We start from the raw sequence: 15,294 nt of genomic DNA, 5'->3' as shown, positions 1-15,294 counted from the left end.
AGAGCTAAATTTAGGTGCTCACCTCGGAGAACACCAGTTGCCGTTTCGGCATGAAATCTCCAAAAACTGCCTCCTCGGGCAGGTATCAGCCTCATTTGAGGAAAGCAGAGTGTATTTTTGAACCAATTCTAAAAATCGTGGCAAGGGGAAGCCCAAGCACGTTGCCTGCTCCAAAACTCCTGAGTGTGCAAATTTCTTTTTTTTTTTTTCTAGGAAATTAGAATTATGAAACATGAGTGTTTCCTTCCCCCCAGGGTGAGATGACGCGTCTTCCCCACTGCATAAATTGGGGCGGTATCAAAAGAAAAAGGATCAGAGATGTCACAAGGCGAAGGTGCCATTGGCACCTACAAGAAATGGGATTTCGACGAGGAAATGGAGTTGGAGAAGCAAGAGCGGAGAAAAGTGCCTAAAGGAGGTATCGGGGTGAGGGGGCAGCTTTGGGGACCCAGAGACATGAAACTGGAGGGTTTCAGCTCTTTAAACTCGTCTTTCTCCGAAGTTATACCCAAATTTTGATGCCTGGTTCCTCTGTTGGGTCACAATTTAGAAAAAAGAGGTTTGAGCGTGGAGAACAGGGTGGTGGAGCCACTTAAGAGGTTGTTTTGGGGGGATCTCTCCTCTTTGTGCTCTTCTTTAAGACAATATCTGTTGTGGGGGAGTTATTTGGGGCCGCCTCACCCCATTTCACCCCTGGCAGTGCTGTCCATCTTAGCCTCATCTCCGGAGAGAGCCGTCACGCTGCTGTACGTGCTTCTTGCCTTCACCTTCGTGCTCTTCATGGCTCTCACCATCGTGAACCTCCAGAGAGGTGAGTCCGCCGTGCACCCCTTGTTCCAGTTGCCAAACGCGGGGTGTGAACAATTGGGGCAAAATACCAGCAGATGGAGCAAAATGTAGCTCTAAGTTAGGATTGAAGGTCCTTTTGCAGCCCACGTGCTCTCTGGAGCCGGATCTGGAGCGAAGGCGAGTGCTCTCTTCCTCTCCCCCAGTATCCGCAGCGTGGGAGGCGTTGGAACAAGCCAGGATGTGGAGCGAGAACAGCCACACGACGGCCTGGTACAACCTCTCGGAGGTCCAGCACACCCTTGGTACGACATCTTGCCCCAAAACGGCTCCCTGACACCCGCTGCATCCTCGATACATGCACGGATTTCCCCCCCGGTGCTTCCCGGGGTGTTTTTTCCAGCAAAAAAAACTGAACTGAAGCCGCTTTCCATCAGGACAGAGATGGTCGGGGCTTGTTTTAACTTTCTCCTCTTATTCTCCTTTTAGATAAACATCTCTCTGGTGAGCTCAAGGCAATTCACGGCCGACTTCTGAACGGTATGCCAAGGAAGAGGTGGTTTTGGGGAAATATGGGCAGAATCTCGAATACCAGGTGCAGGCAGAGGTGAGATGGGGTCAAAAGCAGAGTTTTTCCTCCTTCCAGTGTCACAAGAAGTGGACAATATGCGGTGGAAGATGACACGGTGCAAAGCGGAATGTGGGAAGGAGCTGTCGGATCGCCTCCGCGTCCTGGGTGAAAGCCTGATTTTGATGGAAATTTGTTAAATTCGGTCCTTTTCCTGGATTCCAAAAATGCACAGTATTGGTAGATACTCCAAAGACTCCAAAAATGCACACTGGGAGCGCACGAAGCCAATCTTAACGAGTTTGAGATATCATTAAATATAATATTAGTGGAAAAAAGCCTTTCTCAGCTTGTTGACAGACACAATAAAAAAGCTCATTCATTGAAAGGGCTTTGAGGTTTTACTGCCTGAAGTTTAGAGAACGGTAACTCGCACCAGAAAAACACACAGCGAAAGCCCCAGTGTAAATTAGGACGGAAAGGAGAAGAGGAAGGGAGACAAAACCGGGTCTTTTTTAGGTCTTTGTGGCAGCTGAATTACGTTTTATTCTCTCCTCGGCAGAGGAAAGGGATGCGCTGGAGCCGGTGCTGCGGCAGTTGGCGGAGGTGAAGCAGGAGCAGAGCCGCGCGTCGGCGCTCCTTGACGCGGCGTTGGAGGAGATGCGCAACCTCTCAGGTGAGCGGTAGCGGTTGGGCTGAGCCCGCGGGCATCCCCCTGCGCTCACCCACGTCTTCTCCTCCTTTTTTTTTTCCTCCCTATTTTTCCTCAGAAATTTTCTGCACGAGGTGTCCTGCCGGTTGGGAGCAGTTTGCCAAATCCTGTTACTTCTTCTCCTCCACCACCAAACCCTGGCAGGCTGCTAACGACTCCTGCGCCAACTTCAATGCCCATCTGGCCATTGTCAACACCGAGCAGGAAAACGTAAGCTGAGAAATCCCGTAAAAACTGAAAAACCCCAAATTTCATGAGTTTAGAGGAATATTAGACTCCAGTTCCACAAACAGAAAGCTGGAGGTTGAGCACAGGCGACTCAAGACTGCCTGCAGAGGTGGGAAAATGCAACCGGTTGAGGTTCCCACTTAGTTCTTGAAGTGATTTGGTCAAATTGCATGAATCCGTCCCCAAAACAGTCAGTGTGATTTAAGTTTTTTTGGGGGAAAAGCCCAGGGGAGTGGCCACCTTCCCTGGGGTCTGTGTGACCCCAAGGGGCTCCCAGGGTACGAGAGGTGCTCACCGGAATTTGAGGCGGATGCGCCATGGCTCCATGGTAATCCCTCCTTGCAATCATATAGGAATGATAGAAATTGTTTAGAAATCATTATTAAAGTTTAGAAATGACAGAATTATTGAAAATACAACCCAAACTCCACAAAAATTGGCATTTCTACCCCGATTGAGACAATCCCTGCCTCCCATTCAGGAGGCTGCTTTCACTGGCCCAGCTTTTAAAGCTTTTTAAAGCTTCTCCCTCCAGATATTAGAAATTTCAGCACTTTTTTCTTTTTTTCCATTTCCAATGATAAACTCTGCATTTTTTGTTATGCTTGTGGCATGTCACTGTTGTCCCCTTCAAGGGACGGGCTCCTCCGTGACACCGACAGCCTTGGCACCGCTCAACCTCTTTGCTCTCGCCTCCTGCTTCCCCTCTTGACGCTTCTTTTTTTTTTTTTTCCCGTTTGCAGAAATTTTTGGCAAATCACGTCATGGAGACGCGGATATTCTGGCTGGGTCTGACCGACATGCACAATGAAGGCAACTGGCAGTGGGTGGACGGCCGCTCCCTCTCTCTCTCGTACGTTTTTAGCCTCATCGGAGGGTAAATTGCCCCAAAAAATCAGCTCTGTTCTCCCTCGGCCCCATTTTGCTCAAAAAAAGGTGCCGCACCCTCATTAGTGCACCCGTCTGCTCTGGTTTGGTGCTTAAAAAGCACAGAAATAGGTTTTGCGGCGCCTGAAAATGCCGGGTAGAGGGAAAGAATAAGAGGAGCCATCCCGCTGCAGGCAATATTTGGGCTTTTTCCCCCCAAATTCGCTTTGGTTTTGGGGCTGAAAATCCAGGTGGGAACACAGAAGGCGCTGCAGCATCCACTTGGTTCCCCCTGAGCTCGGTTGGTTCCCGACTGAGACACCGCACCCCAAGTCAAAGGGGTTATTTCTAATGGATCTCCTCATTATTGGGATTTTGGGAAAAGCCTCGCCATCAAAGCGGAACAATTTTCCCATGTTAAAAAGACGGAAAACAGGAAAAAATCACTGAAACTGCACTGCTGTGTTAAACGGGGGGAGAAGGCTTTTTGGGGAGCTGTTGACCACCCTGGGAGATGCTGTGGGGCTGCTGTTCTCTCTGCCTGACTCTCCCCTACTTAAAAACAACCCAAAACCCAACAAGTTCCTAAACGGAAAGCTTTTCACCCAAACTGGTGTGCTCCCCCCCAACCCTGCAGGTTCTGGAACAGCGGCGAACCCAACAACGTGGGCCACCATGGCGAGGACTGTGGCTCCATCTATTCCAGCGGCGGCTGGAACGACGTTACCTGTTCCAGCGACGAGGCCTGGATCTGTGAGCGTAGCTGTTAGTGGTTCCACCACCCCGGACTATCCTCTTGCCTCGCCGGGGCTTAAAAATGGGGCAAAAAACAGTAAAAACCCAACAAAAACCAAGCGCAAGGTGAAAACGCAGGGCTCTGGGGGAACTGTGTCCAAAAATGCATTCCCCACTTCCCAAAAGCAGGATGAGCTGCCTGAGGTGGGCACAGCGCAGCGGCGGAAGGGTTAAACAGTTTGAGGGGGTGTGTGCGTCACTCTTTTTGGGCTGAATTAGAGAGTTTTGGGGTGTTTGTTAACATTTTGCAAGCCGTTTACCTGTTGGGCCAAGGCTTGACGTATTGCTCACTGGTTAATCGGGGGGGGGGAAATAATAAATAAAGCGTTTTGATTGTGAATTGAACCAAAATTTACATAAATCGAGCCGATGCGGTGCTGAAGAGTATCGGTGCACACCTTTTTTCCCAGGGTTTAGGTAAAAAAACCCTAAAAAAAGGGAAGAGAGACCGGCGAGGACGAGGCGCGAGCGTGTTTTCGGGGCGCGTATGCAAATCTCCAACTCATGGGTGCTGAAGCGCGATGCCTGTTTTGCCGAAAGGCTGCGCTGCCGGATTCCCCTCCCGGCATGAAGAGCGGCTCCGCTGGGAGATTTGGGATTTCACCGGCACGGTGTTTTAACACCCATAGGTGCCACCGTGGCGGTTTTATTTGTAATTCCTAAAAAAAACCCCAAACTTATGCGGGAGCAGCCTTCAAATTCCCGCTGGCAGCAGAACTCTTGCGGCATCACCGTTTCTCCCCACAAAACACAACCCGTTGTCCCCAAATTCACCGAATTCCACGGTCCTCCGAAAAGGCGTATTTTTGCGGAGTAGAGCGGCAGTCTCGCCCTCATTTCGCCGCCCATTTGCATGTCACCGCTGCCCCGGCGTGCAGAAGGAACCGAAACCTCGGGGCCGAACCGCCGGCCAAAATGGGGCGCCGGAGGCGGCGAGGGGTGTGCCCGGGCGCGTGCCAAGGGGTTTAGCTCCCTGCCGGGCGCCTGCGCAGCTACTCTTCCCGGCAAAGCATGGCCCGGCAGGAGACCTACGGCAACTGGTTGGGTCCCCCGCCAGCGCCCACTAAGCGACTGGTGAGACAAGCAGGTAAAACTGGGGAGACACCCCTTCTCCGTGTCCTTGGTGTGTCCTTGGCGTGTGTTTTCGGGGTCAGTGGGTGTCTCGGCAAAGCGCGGCGCTGTCCGAATATGCCGGCGGGACACCGTTGTTGTACGGAACAGGGTGAAACGTGTTTGGCGTGCTCAGAGTTGTGCGGGTCCTGCTCTTCACTCAGGAACCCCTAAATCTCCAGGACTGGCCCCAATTTCACGCGTAAACTCCATGCCGGGCCTTAAAAAAGCACCGGCAACTACTTGCCGGCGACAACGGGGTTAGAAGAAGTGCTAACAGTGGTTTTGAGGATCCTCCCATTATGCTTAACGCTTTTTTCCGTTTTTTTTGGCAGGAATTTATTCTGTCGCTGGGAAAATGACACCCGTGGGTGACTTCAGACCGGGTAAGTCATAATTTTTTCATCTTTTCAGGCTTTTTTGTAGCACGGATGGAAAGCAGAACTCCCCGAGGTGCCTCCCCGAAGCCAAACTGGGCTTTATTTTCAGCTCGGTTGGCCGAACGTGTCTCGCTATACGTGGCATTTCTCTCCAGATTTGTTTCCTTCCATCAAACGAGATCAAATAGCCCCCAAAATATCCTGAAAGTCCACACTGGGGGGATTGAGTGGGAATTTGTCACTCCATCCTTGCTCTCAGAGCCAGTGTTTGCATCTTTGCAGGCCCAAATTCATCCCCTCGGGCCGTGGAGAACTTCAAACTTCAGCAGAATTGCTTGGATTTGCAGCCGAGGGGAGAAGTCTGCTCTGGCAGAGCGGAGCAATGTTAAATTTAAAAATGGTAAAAAGAATATATATTGAGAAAAGGGTGTAAAAATCTTGCTGGAGGTGCTGCGGATTTACCAAAGGGGAAAGGGGAATTGCCTTTTTTTTTTTTACGCTTGCCAAAGAACCCAGCTGATCGTTACTGGAAAGGATTCCCAGTTAGCCTAAAATCCCAATTTTCACCCATTTTATCTCTTGCGTAGCGTCCCCGGACAGCTTTGAGGACGATTACGACGATGTGTCCCTGTCAGAGTTGGATCGTGGCCACAAGCTGCCGGTGACCGATGAAGATCTGCAGAGCCAGAGGAGCAAAGGAGGCACAGGTAGTACCTACCTCCTCTCCTCGCGTCGCCTGTGCGGTCGAGGACCTCCATGGGGCAGGATTTGTCCCTAAAATGCCCCAAAAAACATCACCCAGTGACTTTTTTCTTCCTCCCAACAGGGGTTTACATCCTGGCGGGGAAACCGGCATCTCCAAATCCTTCCCAAAAGTGTGAGTCGCTCTTGACAGCCACCGCTACCCCCCACTGGAGGCCTCAGCCGGATCCAGACCCAGGAAGTGGGGATTTCTCCCCGATTTCTCCCACGCTGCTCTCCGCAGGTGACCCAGAGCCCAGAGGCGGCAGGGGACAAAGCCGCAGAGTGACATCAGTGGCCGTCCTCTACATCCTGGTAGCGCTGAGCTTCGTTGCGTGGGTGCTGCTCTTCGCGCTGGCCGTGATGAAGCGTAAGTGTCCCCGGAAGGATCCCCACCGGGCCAGGAAGCAGCTGGTTTGGTTAAAACACTTCAAAAAAAAGCATTTTCACTGTTAAAAATAACACGTGGCTCGTGCCTGCGATGCTTTAAATCTCCATCCACGTGGAAACAGCAGCTAAAGCCCATCTGTTGTCATGATTTGGTTTTAATTTCACCTCAGTATGTCAATTTTAGGATTTTATTACCAAATTGCCCCCAGTGCGCTACATCTGGGTGCTGCCTCCGTCTGCTTGCACCAGCAGCACTCCATGTTTGCTACAGCGTGTAAATCCAGAGTAAATCCACTCTGGGATTCCCCATTCAGCCCAAAAATGCCATTAATTGGGCAAATTTAGAATCTGCTCTGGAATCCCCCACTCAGCCCAAAAAAAGCCATAAATCGGGCAAATTTAGATGCCGCTCGCGATTCCTCGGTATGATCTAGCCATGTTTTTTTCTTTCATTTTCTTTTCAGAGATGGAAATCATGGCGGAGTTAAAGCTCTTGAGGTCAAACTACTCAGAGAATCAAGCCAACGGTAGGTCCTTGGACTCACGTCCCCACGGTGACGTTTAACGGCTGTTGGGAGACACTGATTTTTTTGGTGTTTGGCTTTTTTCTGGCCCCAGTTTTGCCTTTTGGGGTAAATTGAGGGAAAAAAAAAAACAAATTGCCTTTTTGAGCGGATCCTGGTTCTGCTCCGTCTTAGTGAAGCAACGCTGACTTTGGCTTGTTTCTGATTTCCATCGGGAATTACACCAGGATAACGGTGTAGATCAGACACCAACTGAGCTCATGCCCCAATCCCAAAGGAATTAGCCCCGAAAGGGTGCAAATAGGAGCAAATCAGCTCTTGGGATATCATGGGATTTATCATGATCAGGATCTTACGGGGGGGAAAATCCACCCCGTTATCTCCGTTAAGGGTTATGGGAAGGGAAGGATGTAAATCCTACAGAAAATTCTGCCAAAGTCAAATATAATGAGCCAAATCCTTAACTGCTGCCAAATTAGTGATTAATTAAATTATATTATGGGTGATATTGCAGCAAAATGTCACCCAAAGCGAAAAAAACCAGGCAGCAAAGCTGGCGGCATAAGAGCTTTTTCAGCCCTGATTGAGATTTCTACATATGGAAAAGTAATAAATCCTGAGGGAAAAGTGTTCAAGATTTGGTCAACCTGAATCAGGGGAAAGTAGGAAAAAGTTGCGGGGCCGGGGCCGGCAGCGGTCGCTCACCCTCCTGCGCTCCCCAGTGTGGCAGAGGCTGTCGGAGACGGAACGGGAACAGACGCGGATGCAGAGCGGGATGCACAAATACTACGAGGAATTGCAGGACATCGCAGGTAAAGCCGCCGTCTCCATCTTGATGGTTTCTCATTGTTGTGCACCAGGAGAGAAACCTCCTGATTTTAGCCCGGAAAGACCACGATGGTCTTAAGGATGGAAAATTTGGGTGATTGACTCCAATTTTGAGATGTCACCCCACCAGGGAACTTGTGGAGGTTCCCCCAGCAGAGAAAAACATTTTTTGCCTGGGTTTGGGGGATTTCTCGTGCTTCCAGCGCTGATCTGCAGATCCGTCCTGGACAGCAAGAAGTGCTCGGCCGGCTGGAAGATCTTTGAGAAAAGCTGCTACTCCTTCTCGACGGAGATGATGAGCTGGTCAGACGCGAAGGAAATCTGCGCCGACCAAGGCGCTCACCTGGTCATCATCAACTCGGAGCTGGAACAGGTCAGTCGGATGCTTGCGAGTGAAAAATAACCAGTTTCTTGGCTTACACAGTGCCCAAAACACCCATTTTTTGGAGGTTTCCTACTCTGGCAAACACAAAAACTCTAAAACCTCTTTCTTTGGGCTCAAATTAGCCAAGATTGGCCATGGGGCTCGGAGTTATTTGGAGGTAGAGAGAAGCGCTGATGGCCAAGTCGACTATGACTTCCTGTTTTTAGGAAAAAGTGCTAAAAATGGAGCAAAAAAGGTCAACATCTCTTTTCCGGAACGTTGTGTATGCACTTTACTTTAATACACCCAAATTGTTCACTCTTTACCAAAAAACACTGCTCAGATATCGCCACAATGACCTCACCAAAATTGCCAAAAGCCTTGACGTGCTCCATAGTCCATCGGAATGATTGTTTTGGGGCTGTTTTAACCAATTCTGCTTTTCTAGAAGTTCCTGAAGGACAATATTAACAGCAGCAGCACGTACTGGCTGGGAGTGACGGATCAGCTGGAGGAAGGCACCTGGGTCTGGACTAATGGTGAACACACAAGTATTAGGTAAAAATTCCCTTCAGGGATTCCCCAAAAATGGAAAATAATCAGAAAATAAATGGAAAAAGATGAAGTTGACCCACTAAAACTACCGTTTTTGGTGATTTTATGTAAGTCAAAGGGTTTACGTTGGAAAAATGGTATTATCGGAGCGTTTTCTTGCTGGTGGTAAAAAAAAAAGAGATTTTTAGTGGTTTCCTTCCCTTGAAATACAAATTTTACCTCTTCCTAAGAGAGCGCCGCTCCGTGGGGCTCGTTTTTATTTCTTTATTATTTTCTCTTTTCCTTTTCCTCCTTCTTTTTCCTCCTTCTTTCTCCAGCTACTGGAACACATGGAAGGAGAACAAAGACAAGGACCAGAAGGACTGCGGCAGCATCGGGCCCGATGGCATCTGGAACGACGACAGATGCTCCCACTCCAACCACTGGATTTGCGAAAAGTCCTGGAATTGCTGACTTCAGCATTTTTGCCCGTTTCCAGACAATTAACTTTTTGCTCGGGAGCTGGATGAACTCACGCAGCTCCGGGGGTTTCCGGAGGCTTCACGCTCCCATTTTTTGCCTATTAATGACGTGCAAATCCCATAAAAAAAATCAGTAAAATCCCTGTGAGCTCCAACCTTGCAAGCCTGCCCCAAAAACCATGAAAAAAAAGGGATTTTCAGTTAAAATAACTACTGTAAAATGGTTAAAACCCCACTCACCAGTGCAAAACACGTTTCTCAGCGTCGCTGAATTTCTCCTTTTCCGCCACGTCGTGGTTTCTGCTTAACTCTTAGAAAAGACAATTTCAGTAAAATCCTCTTGTTTTTTTCCACTTTCCAAATACTTTTTTCCATATTTATCCTTCCCTCCCCCAGATGCCAACCCCCATCTGTGCCCAGCTGTGGCCTCACAGCCAAAAAACCCCCAAAATCCCAATTCTGCTGACTTGTACAACTCTTAATTCAGCACAATATCACCCAATAAAACTTATTTTTTTTTGTTCCTAAGAAACGCAGCATGTGCTGTTCGGTCTTTTTCTTGCCCAAATAAATAAAATGACCCCGTCAGACTCATCCCGGTGGCTGAAAATTTCTGGAATCGAAGGAATCCCGTTAAAACCGGTGGGGTGATGTTAACGCTCGTTTTTTTAAGGGGTTATAAACTAAAAATCAATGTTTTGGGGGAATTTATGCATTATCGATCAGCAGAAACGCAATGATTCGTTACGGGTAATGAAATTCCCTCTCTGGGTTGAAAATTAACTGTGGGAGCTCCCTCCCCCGCCGTGAAAATCAGGAAATTTGAGCTGGGCTTGAGAAATTTGCTGTAAAATCAATAAAAAAAAGGACCCGTGGCAGAAAACGAAACTGGTTTTAGGGTGGTTTTGGCTTGTTTTCAACAACAACAAAACTATCGACCGGTGGCGGAGCTGGCACAGAGAGAGGCTTCTGCCCTCAATAAAAATTCCTTAATTTAACCAAAATACCCATTTCCAGCAGGGAGATGCACTGGGAGTTACTGGGAGGGCACTGGAAACACGGCCTGGGGTTTACTAGGAAGGCACTGGGAGCGCTGGGGCTGAGGAGGGTACGGGGAACACTGGAAGCACAGGGCTGGGAGGCACTTGGAGGGCACTGGGAGGCTACTGGGAGCACTGGGGGTACTGGGCAAACACTGACAGGGCACTGGGGCGGGGAGACAGCCCAGTCCCAGCACTGGGGGGTACTGGGAGGGCACTGGAGGTGGGGAGGGAATGCCCAGAGTCCCCCAGAGCCGCCATCACCCCTCACCTCTCCTCAGGAGCCACCTCAGCCTCCCTCGAGGCTCCATTGGCGGAGCCGCGCTGCCCATCTCAGCGCACAGCCAACCACCGCCTTCTCTATGCTCTGGGGGGTGGGTTTTCCCCTTAGCACCGCCTCCCAGGACCACCGCTGCCCATTGGCTGGTACCACCGCTGTTCAGCCCGCCCCACTGCACGATAGGCCACTCCTAACTCCTGGTACCACCCAGCTCTCACCTCGTACCAATCAGGCGCCTCTCTGGCACTTGGTGGGGCAGGAAGACAGGGGGTCAGCACCATTGGCTGCCAGCCCCTGTCAATCAAGAGCTGGCAGGAAACTGATTGGCTTATGGGGGCAGGGAGGCAGGGCTTGAGAGCTCAAGACCCCACCCTCCCCATCTCTGTGGGGGAGGCCATGCTCCTGGCCTTGGAGTGGACCCAGGCCCCACTTTGCCACCCCCCGAGTGGATCTGGGCCCGTTCCCGGGACCCTCCGAGTCCGCATCCAGCCTGACTCCTCGTGGATGAGCCACGTGCCTTTAATCAGCCTTTTTCAGCCCAAAAACCCCCGCTGAGCCGCGCGGGGCGAAGGCAGCAGGAAAAGGCCAGGAATGGGGCGATCCTGGCGGAAAACATGCCAGAAATGGGTCATTCCGCAGGAAAACGCTGGACATGGGGCCATCGTGGAGGGAAGCAGCCAGGAAAATGGGGCAAAACTGCTGGAAAAATGCTGGAAATGGGTCAAGTGTTGGGGGAAAATGCTGAAAATTAGTTGATCCTTGGAGAAAATGCTGGAAATGGGTCAAATCTGCAAGAAAAATGCTGGAAGTGGGATGTTCCACAGAAAAATGCTGGAAACTGCTTGTTTCTTAAAGAAAATGCTGGAAACGAGTCAAATCTGCAGGAAAAATGCTGGAAATGGGTCAAAACTGCAGGAAAAATGCTGGAGGTGGGTTGTTCCATGAAAAAGCGCTGGAAATGGCAGAGTCTTGGGGGAAAACGCTGGAAACTGGTAATTTCTTGGAGGAAATGCTGGAAATGGGTCAAATCTGCAGGAAAAATGCTGAAAACAGGTTGTTCTGCAGGAAAATGCTGGAAATTAAGTGGTTCTTTGGGGAAAATGGTGGAAATGGGTCGCATCTGCTGGAAAAATGCTGGAAAATGGTTGTTTCACAGGAAAATGCAGGAAATGGTTTGCTCCTGGAGGGAAGCAGTGGGATATGGATTGATTCTAGGGGAAAATGCTGGAAATTGGTCGTTTCTTGGGGAAAATTCTGAAAATTAGGTCAGATATGCGGGAAGAATGCTGTAGATGTGGTGTTCTGTGGGAAAAATGCTGGAAACGGGTCAGACCTGTGGGGAAAATGCTAAAAACAGGTTGTTCTGCAGGAAAAAAATGCTGGAGATGGATCAAATCAGCATGAAAACCAGGAAAATGGGTCAGATCTGCAGGAAATACACTGGAAATGGGTCGGATGCCCTGGAAAACTGCTGGAAATGGGTCGGATGTGCCGGAAACAGGTCAGTCCTGGGGCACCCACTGTCACTTCTCCCATGTGCAGCCCTCGGCGCTGTGGCTGTGTGGCCTCTCCCCTTCCTGGGGGCGAAAAGGGGCCACGCCGGGACGAAATGAGACCAAAACAGGGCAGAAATGGTGCAGAGGTTCTGGTGGTCTCTTGCCAGACCCCCAAGCACCCTGGGGAGACCCAGGGGTCCAGGCAGCCTCCCCTGTGTCCCCCTTGGCTCCCACCTCCTTTTGGTGGCAACTAGAGGACCCGGGCGTCTGGGTGCCCACCCAGCACCCCGCAGCAACCCGGGCGTCCGGGTGCCCTTACCGTGACATAGGTGACGTGTATCTTGGTGGTGGGCATCTCCTGGGGGTGCACTCGTCGCCCCAGCACCCTAAACCAGCGCCGGTACTGCCCTGTCACCTGTGGGCAAGCCCCACAGCCATGTTCTGAGTGTCCCTGTCCCCTCCCACACACCCCCGGACGCCTGAGTTCCCCCTCCCCACGGTACGTGCCATTTGAGGACGCAGTGCACGAGGAAGATGAAGGCTCCCTGCAGGCTGTTGACAATGGTGAAGACGAAGGCCACCACTATGTTGACCCCCTGTGCCTGCAGCAAGCCCAGACCCCACGTGCAGCTCAAGATACAGATGTGCGCCAGCGCCTTGAACGTCATCAGCCTGACAGAACACTCATTTTGCTCTTTTTTTCACCCAAAACCCATCCCAGATGCTCTTCCTCCTCCCCCCCAAAACCCAACGCACTTCCTGCCGATGCAAAAACCCACCGGGTGTTTTTTAGGGCCGTGACATCAGCGTTGAGGGAGGAGAGTTTGTCCCGCAACGTCCAGAGGGTGGTGAGAAAAAATAACAAATTAACCTGGGCAGAAAGCAAAACCCCATCATTTTGCAAGGCAGGGTCTGCGGGGTGTAAATTTGGGGTGGAAGAGGGTCAGTGGTGTGGCATGACCTTCACTGAGCGTGGGTGTGGGACTTTTGCTTAACATTGTCCTTAAATGTACATGTGAATGTGCTCTTTTTACGCAAATCTCTAAAATTCCTCGATTTGGGGTCTGTGGGGAAAGAGCCGTGGCCACAATTATAAATTTGAGGTAGAAAAGGGGCCAATGGTGCAAAAAACCATCATTCATGCATCGTGCATGAGTGCACCCAGCCTGCGGGGCGTTTGCTTAATACTGTTCTTAAAGATAGATCTAAATTTGCTCTTTTTTCTCCCAGTTTTTCCCTCCTCTGCCTCCTCTCAGCAGCAAGACACCCACCAGGACGACGACGCAGACGGGGCCGAGGAAACTCCAGAGGAAGCCTCCCTCCAGGCTCAGCCAGCAGCTAAAAAGGGGAGAAAAAGGGAAGAATACCCCAAAACTCCTTTGATTTTGGTGGCATGAAAATACCAGCACCCAGAGGCCATGGCATCTTTTTTTTGGGTGATTTAGGCAAAACGCCTGATGTTCTCCACTGATGATCCCACCCCGCTTGGTTGACCCCACCTTGGGTGCTGGTGGGGCTCACTAGTGCTCAGTGCCGTAGCCGTGAGGGTGGACGGCGGCGGCGATGGCCACCATGATGGCCGGCATGCCGTAGCCCACGGGGTAGATGTATCTTCTCCTGAAGCGACTGGCGCTGGTGTAGTTGAGGACACGCAGGTTCCTGATGGTGAGGAAGAGGTGCAAACTCTCCAGGAACATCCAGGCAAAGCAGGCGAGGAAGAGGTAGTGGAGGAAGCCTGCTGTGATGGCACACGCCAGCTGGATGGGGGACAACAACGGCATGCTGGGCTCCCGAGTATCACCACAGCGTGGCCGGGGGAGGTGGTGGCATCTCTGGCACTCGGAGATGTTCCACATGCCCCAGCACGGCCTCGAGGAACCTCAAGGGAGTGGAGATGCTTTGGGCCGGGAGCAGACTGGAGACATCCAAATGTCTCTTCCAAGATGAGTTATCCCATAATTCAGTTGGCTCCACCCACCCAGAGGGAGAAGGAACCTAAGAGCCTTGAGGAACCCCAGTGGGTGGACCTGCTTTGAGTTGGGGTTGGTCTGGAGACCTCCAAACATCCTGTTCAGCCGTGGTTATCCTGTAATTCAGGTGCTTTCACTCACCCAGAGGGAGATGGGACCGGATAACTCTGAGGAACCTCAACTAGTTGGACCCACTTTGAGTGGTCATTGGTCTGGAGACCTCCAAACATCCTGTCCAACCTCATTTATCCTGTAATTCAGGCACTGACACCCACACAGAGCAAGAAGGGAACCAAGAACCTTGAAGAACCTCAACTCATTGGACCTGCTCTGAGCTGGGGTTGGACCAAACCTTCCAACCTCAGTTATCCCGTAATAAGGTGCTTGCACCCACCCAGCATGAGATGGGACCCCTGGCAGAAAGGTCTGCTGGAGCCGTTAGGGTAGAGGCTACAACCAAGAGCCATGACCTTGGGTCTTTTTCCACAAAAGCTCCATAAGGATCTCAAGGAGGTCTTGGGGAGCTTGAGGAGGCCCCAGAGACCTCGTGGAGACCCAGAAGAGCAAAATGAGATGCCGAGGAGCCCTCAAGATGCTGAAGGAGACCCTGAGGAACCTGTGGAGACCCCAAGGAGCTCAAAGAGACCCTGAGGATCCCCTGAAGGTCCCAAGATGCTCAGGGAGGCCCCGAGGAGCCCATACCCAGTTGGCGGTGTGGGGCACGGCCACGAGGAAGAGGAGGTCGGCAGCAAAGAGGCAGATGCTGAGCTGCAGGTGGAGGGTGACACTGACGCTCCAGAGCGAGCGGCACAAGATGAAGGTGACGATGGCGAGGAAGAGGCAGACCAGTGACACCGACATCCCCACGTAGGTCACCACCGTCAGCGCGAAGCTCTCCTGTGGGTGACGTCACACGCATGACATCACGCGAGTCTCATCCAGCCTGTGGCCACACGCTGTTTGGGAAGGAAGAAAACACCCCAAAAATGGGTATTTTAAGGGTGCAAACGGGATCTTACCATGACGGGGTGGATGGCCACGAGGATGGCGAAGGTGGAGAAGTGGGTGCAGGCGCAGGTGGAGTGGAGGGTGTCACCCCCCACGCGGGTGCAGCCCGAGGACGTCCAGCGGCCTTTGGTGCCCACCGTCTGCCAGGCCCGTAGCGCCTGCTGAGCACGGCCCGCTCGAGGCACGTCCCG

General features: G+C 51.4%; 3 protein-coding genes across 3 annotated transcripts; 2 read left to right on the top strand and 1 right to left on the bottom strand.

Moving 5' to 3' along the window:
• Positions 1–318: 318 nt before the first annotated feature.
• On the top strand, positions 319–3,931 carry LOC104618952 (C-type lectin domain family 17, member A-like). Its single transcript, XM_010284678.1, has 8 exons — positions 319–418; positions 701–811; positions 993–1,091; positions 1,276–1,326; positions 1,917–2,030; positions 2,125–2,276; positions 3,038–3,171; positions 3,799–3,931. Exons 1-8 carry the CDS (start codon positions 319–321, stop codon positions 3,929–3,931), a joined length of 894 nt encoding a protein of 297 aa, XP_010282980.1.
• Positions 3,932–4,967: 1,036 nt separating this feature from the next.
• Positions 4,968–9,301, top strand: LOC104615451 (CD209 antigen-like protein A). The gene is made up of 10 exons (XM_010284677.1): positions 4,968–5,043; positions 5,402–5,452; positions 6,034–6,153; positions 6,273–6,323; positions 6,432–6,557; positions 7,042–7,104; positions 7,824–7,913; positions 8,133–8,302; positions 8,742–8,851; positions 9,166–9,301. The coding sequence occupies exons 1-10, from the start codon at positions 4,968–4,970 to the stop codon at positions 9,299–9,301; spliced, it is 993 nt and encodes a 330-aa protein (XP_010282979.1).
• A 2,851-nt stretch (positions 9,302–12,152) lies between these two features.
• On the bottom strand, positions 12,153–15,243 carry LOC104618951 (putative EGF-like module-containing mucin-like hormone receptor-like 4; the record flags this gene model as incomplete). Its single annotated transcript, XM_010284676.1, has 8 exons — positions 12,153–12,206; positions 12,445–12,540; positions 12,629–12,797; positions 12,905–12,996; positions 13,397–13,469; positions 13,656–13,882; positions 14,798–14,989; positions 15,115–15,243. Coding segments are annotated over 8 exons (1,032 nt in total), but the record flags the coding sequence as incomplete, so codon positions are not given.
• Between the last annotated feature and the right edge of the window lie 51 nt (positions 15,244–15,294).

This window comes from Phaethon lepturus, unplaced genomic scaffold (assembly GCF_000687285.1).
Source record: "Phaethon lepturus isolate BGI_N335 unplaced genomic scaffold, ASM68728v1 scaffold36893, whole genome shotgun sequence".
Lineage (NCBI taxonomy): Eukaryota > Metazoa > Chordata > Aves > Phaethontiformes > Phaethontidae > Phaethon > Phaethon lepturus.
Note: the sequence above shows the minus strand (reverse complement) of the source record. Positions and strands in the feature narration are given on the sequence as shown.

Excerpts from the sequence above, each read along its gene's own strand:
- LOC104618952 (XM_010284678.1), top strand. The coding sequence starts at position 319 with ATGTCACAAGGCGAAGGTGCCATTGGCACCTACAAGAAATGGGATTTC. Across the intron at positions 419-700 it reads GAGAAAAGTGCCTAAAGGAG|TGCTGTCCATCTTAGCCTCA; the intron begins GTATCGGGGTGA and ends CACCCCTGGCAG. Across the intron at positions 1,092-1,275 it reads GGAGGTCCAGCACACCCTTG|ATAAACATCTCTCTGGTGAG; the intron begins GTACGACATCTT and ends TTCTCCTTTTAG.
- LOC104615451 (XM_010284677.1), top strand. The coding sequence starts at position 4,968 with ATGGCCCGGCAGGAGACCTACGGCAACTGGTTGGGTCCCCCGCCAGCG. Across the intron at positions 5,453-6,033 it reads CGTGGGTGACTTCAGACCGG|CGTCCCCGGACAGCTTTGAG; the intron begins GTAAGTCATAAT and ends TCTCTTGCGTAG. Across the intron at positions 6,154-6,272 it reads GAGGAGCAAAGGAGGCACAG|GGGTTTACATCCTGGCGGGG; the intron begins GTAGTACCTACC and ends TCCTCCCAACAG.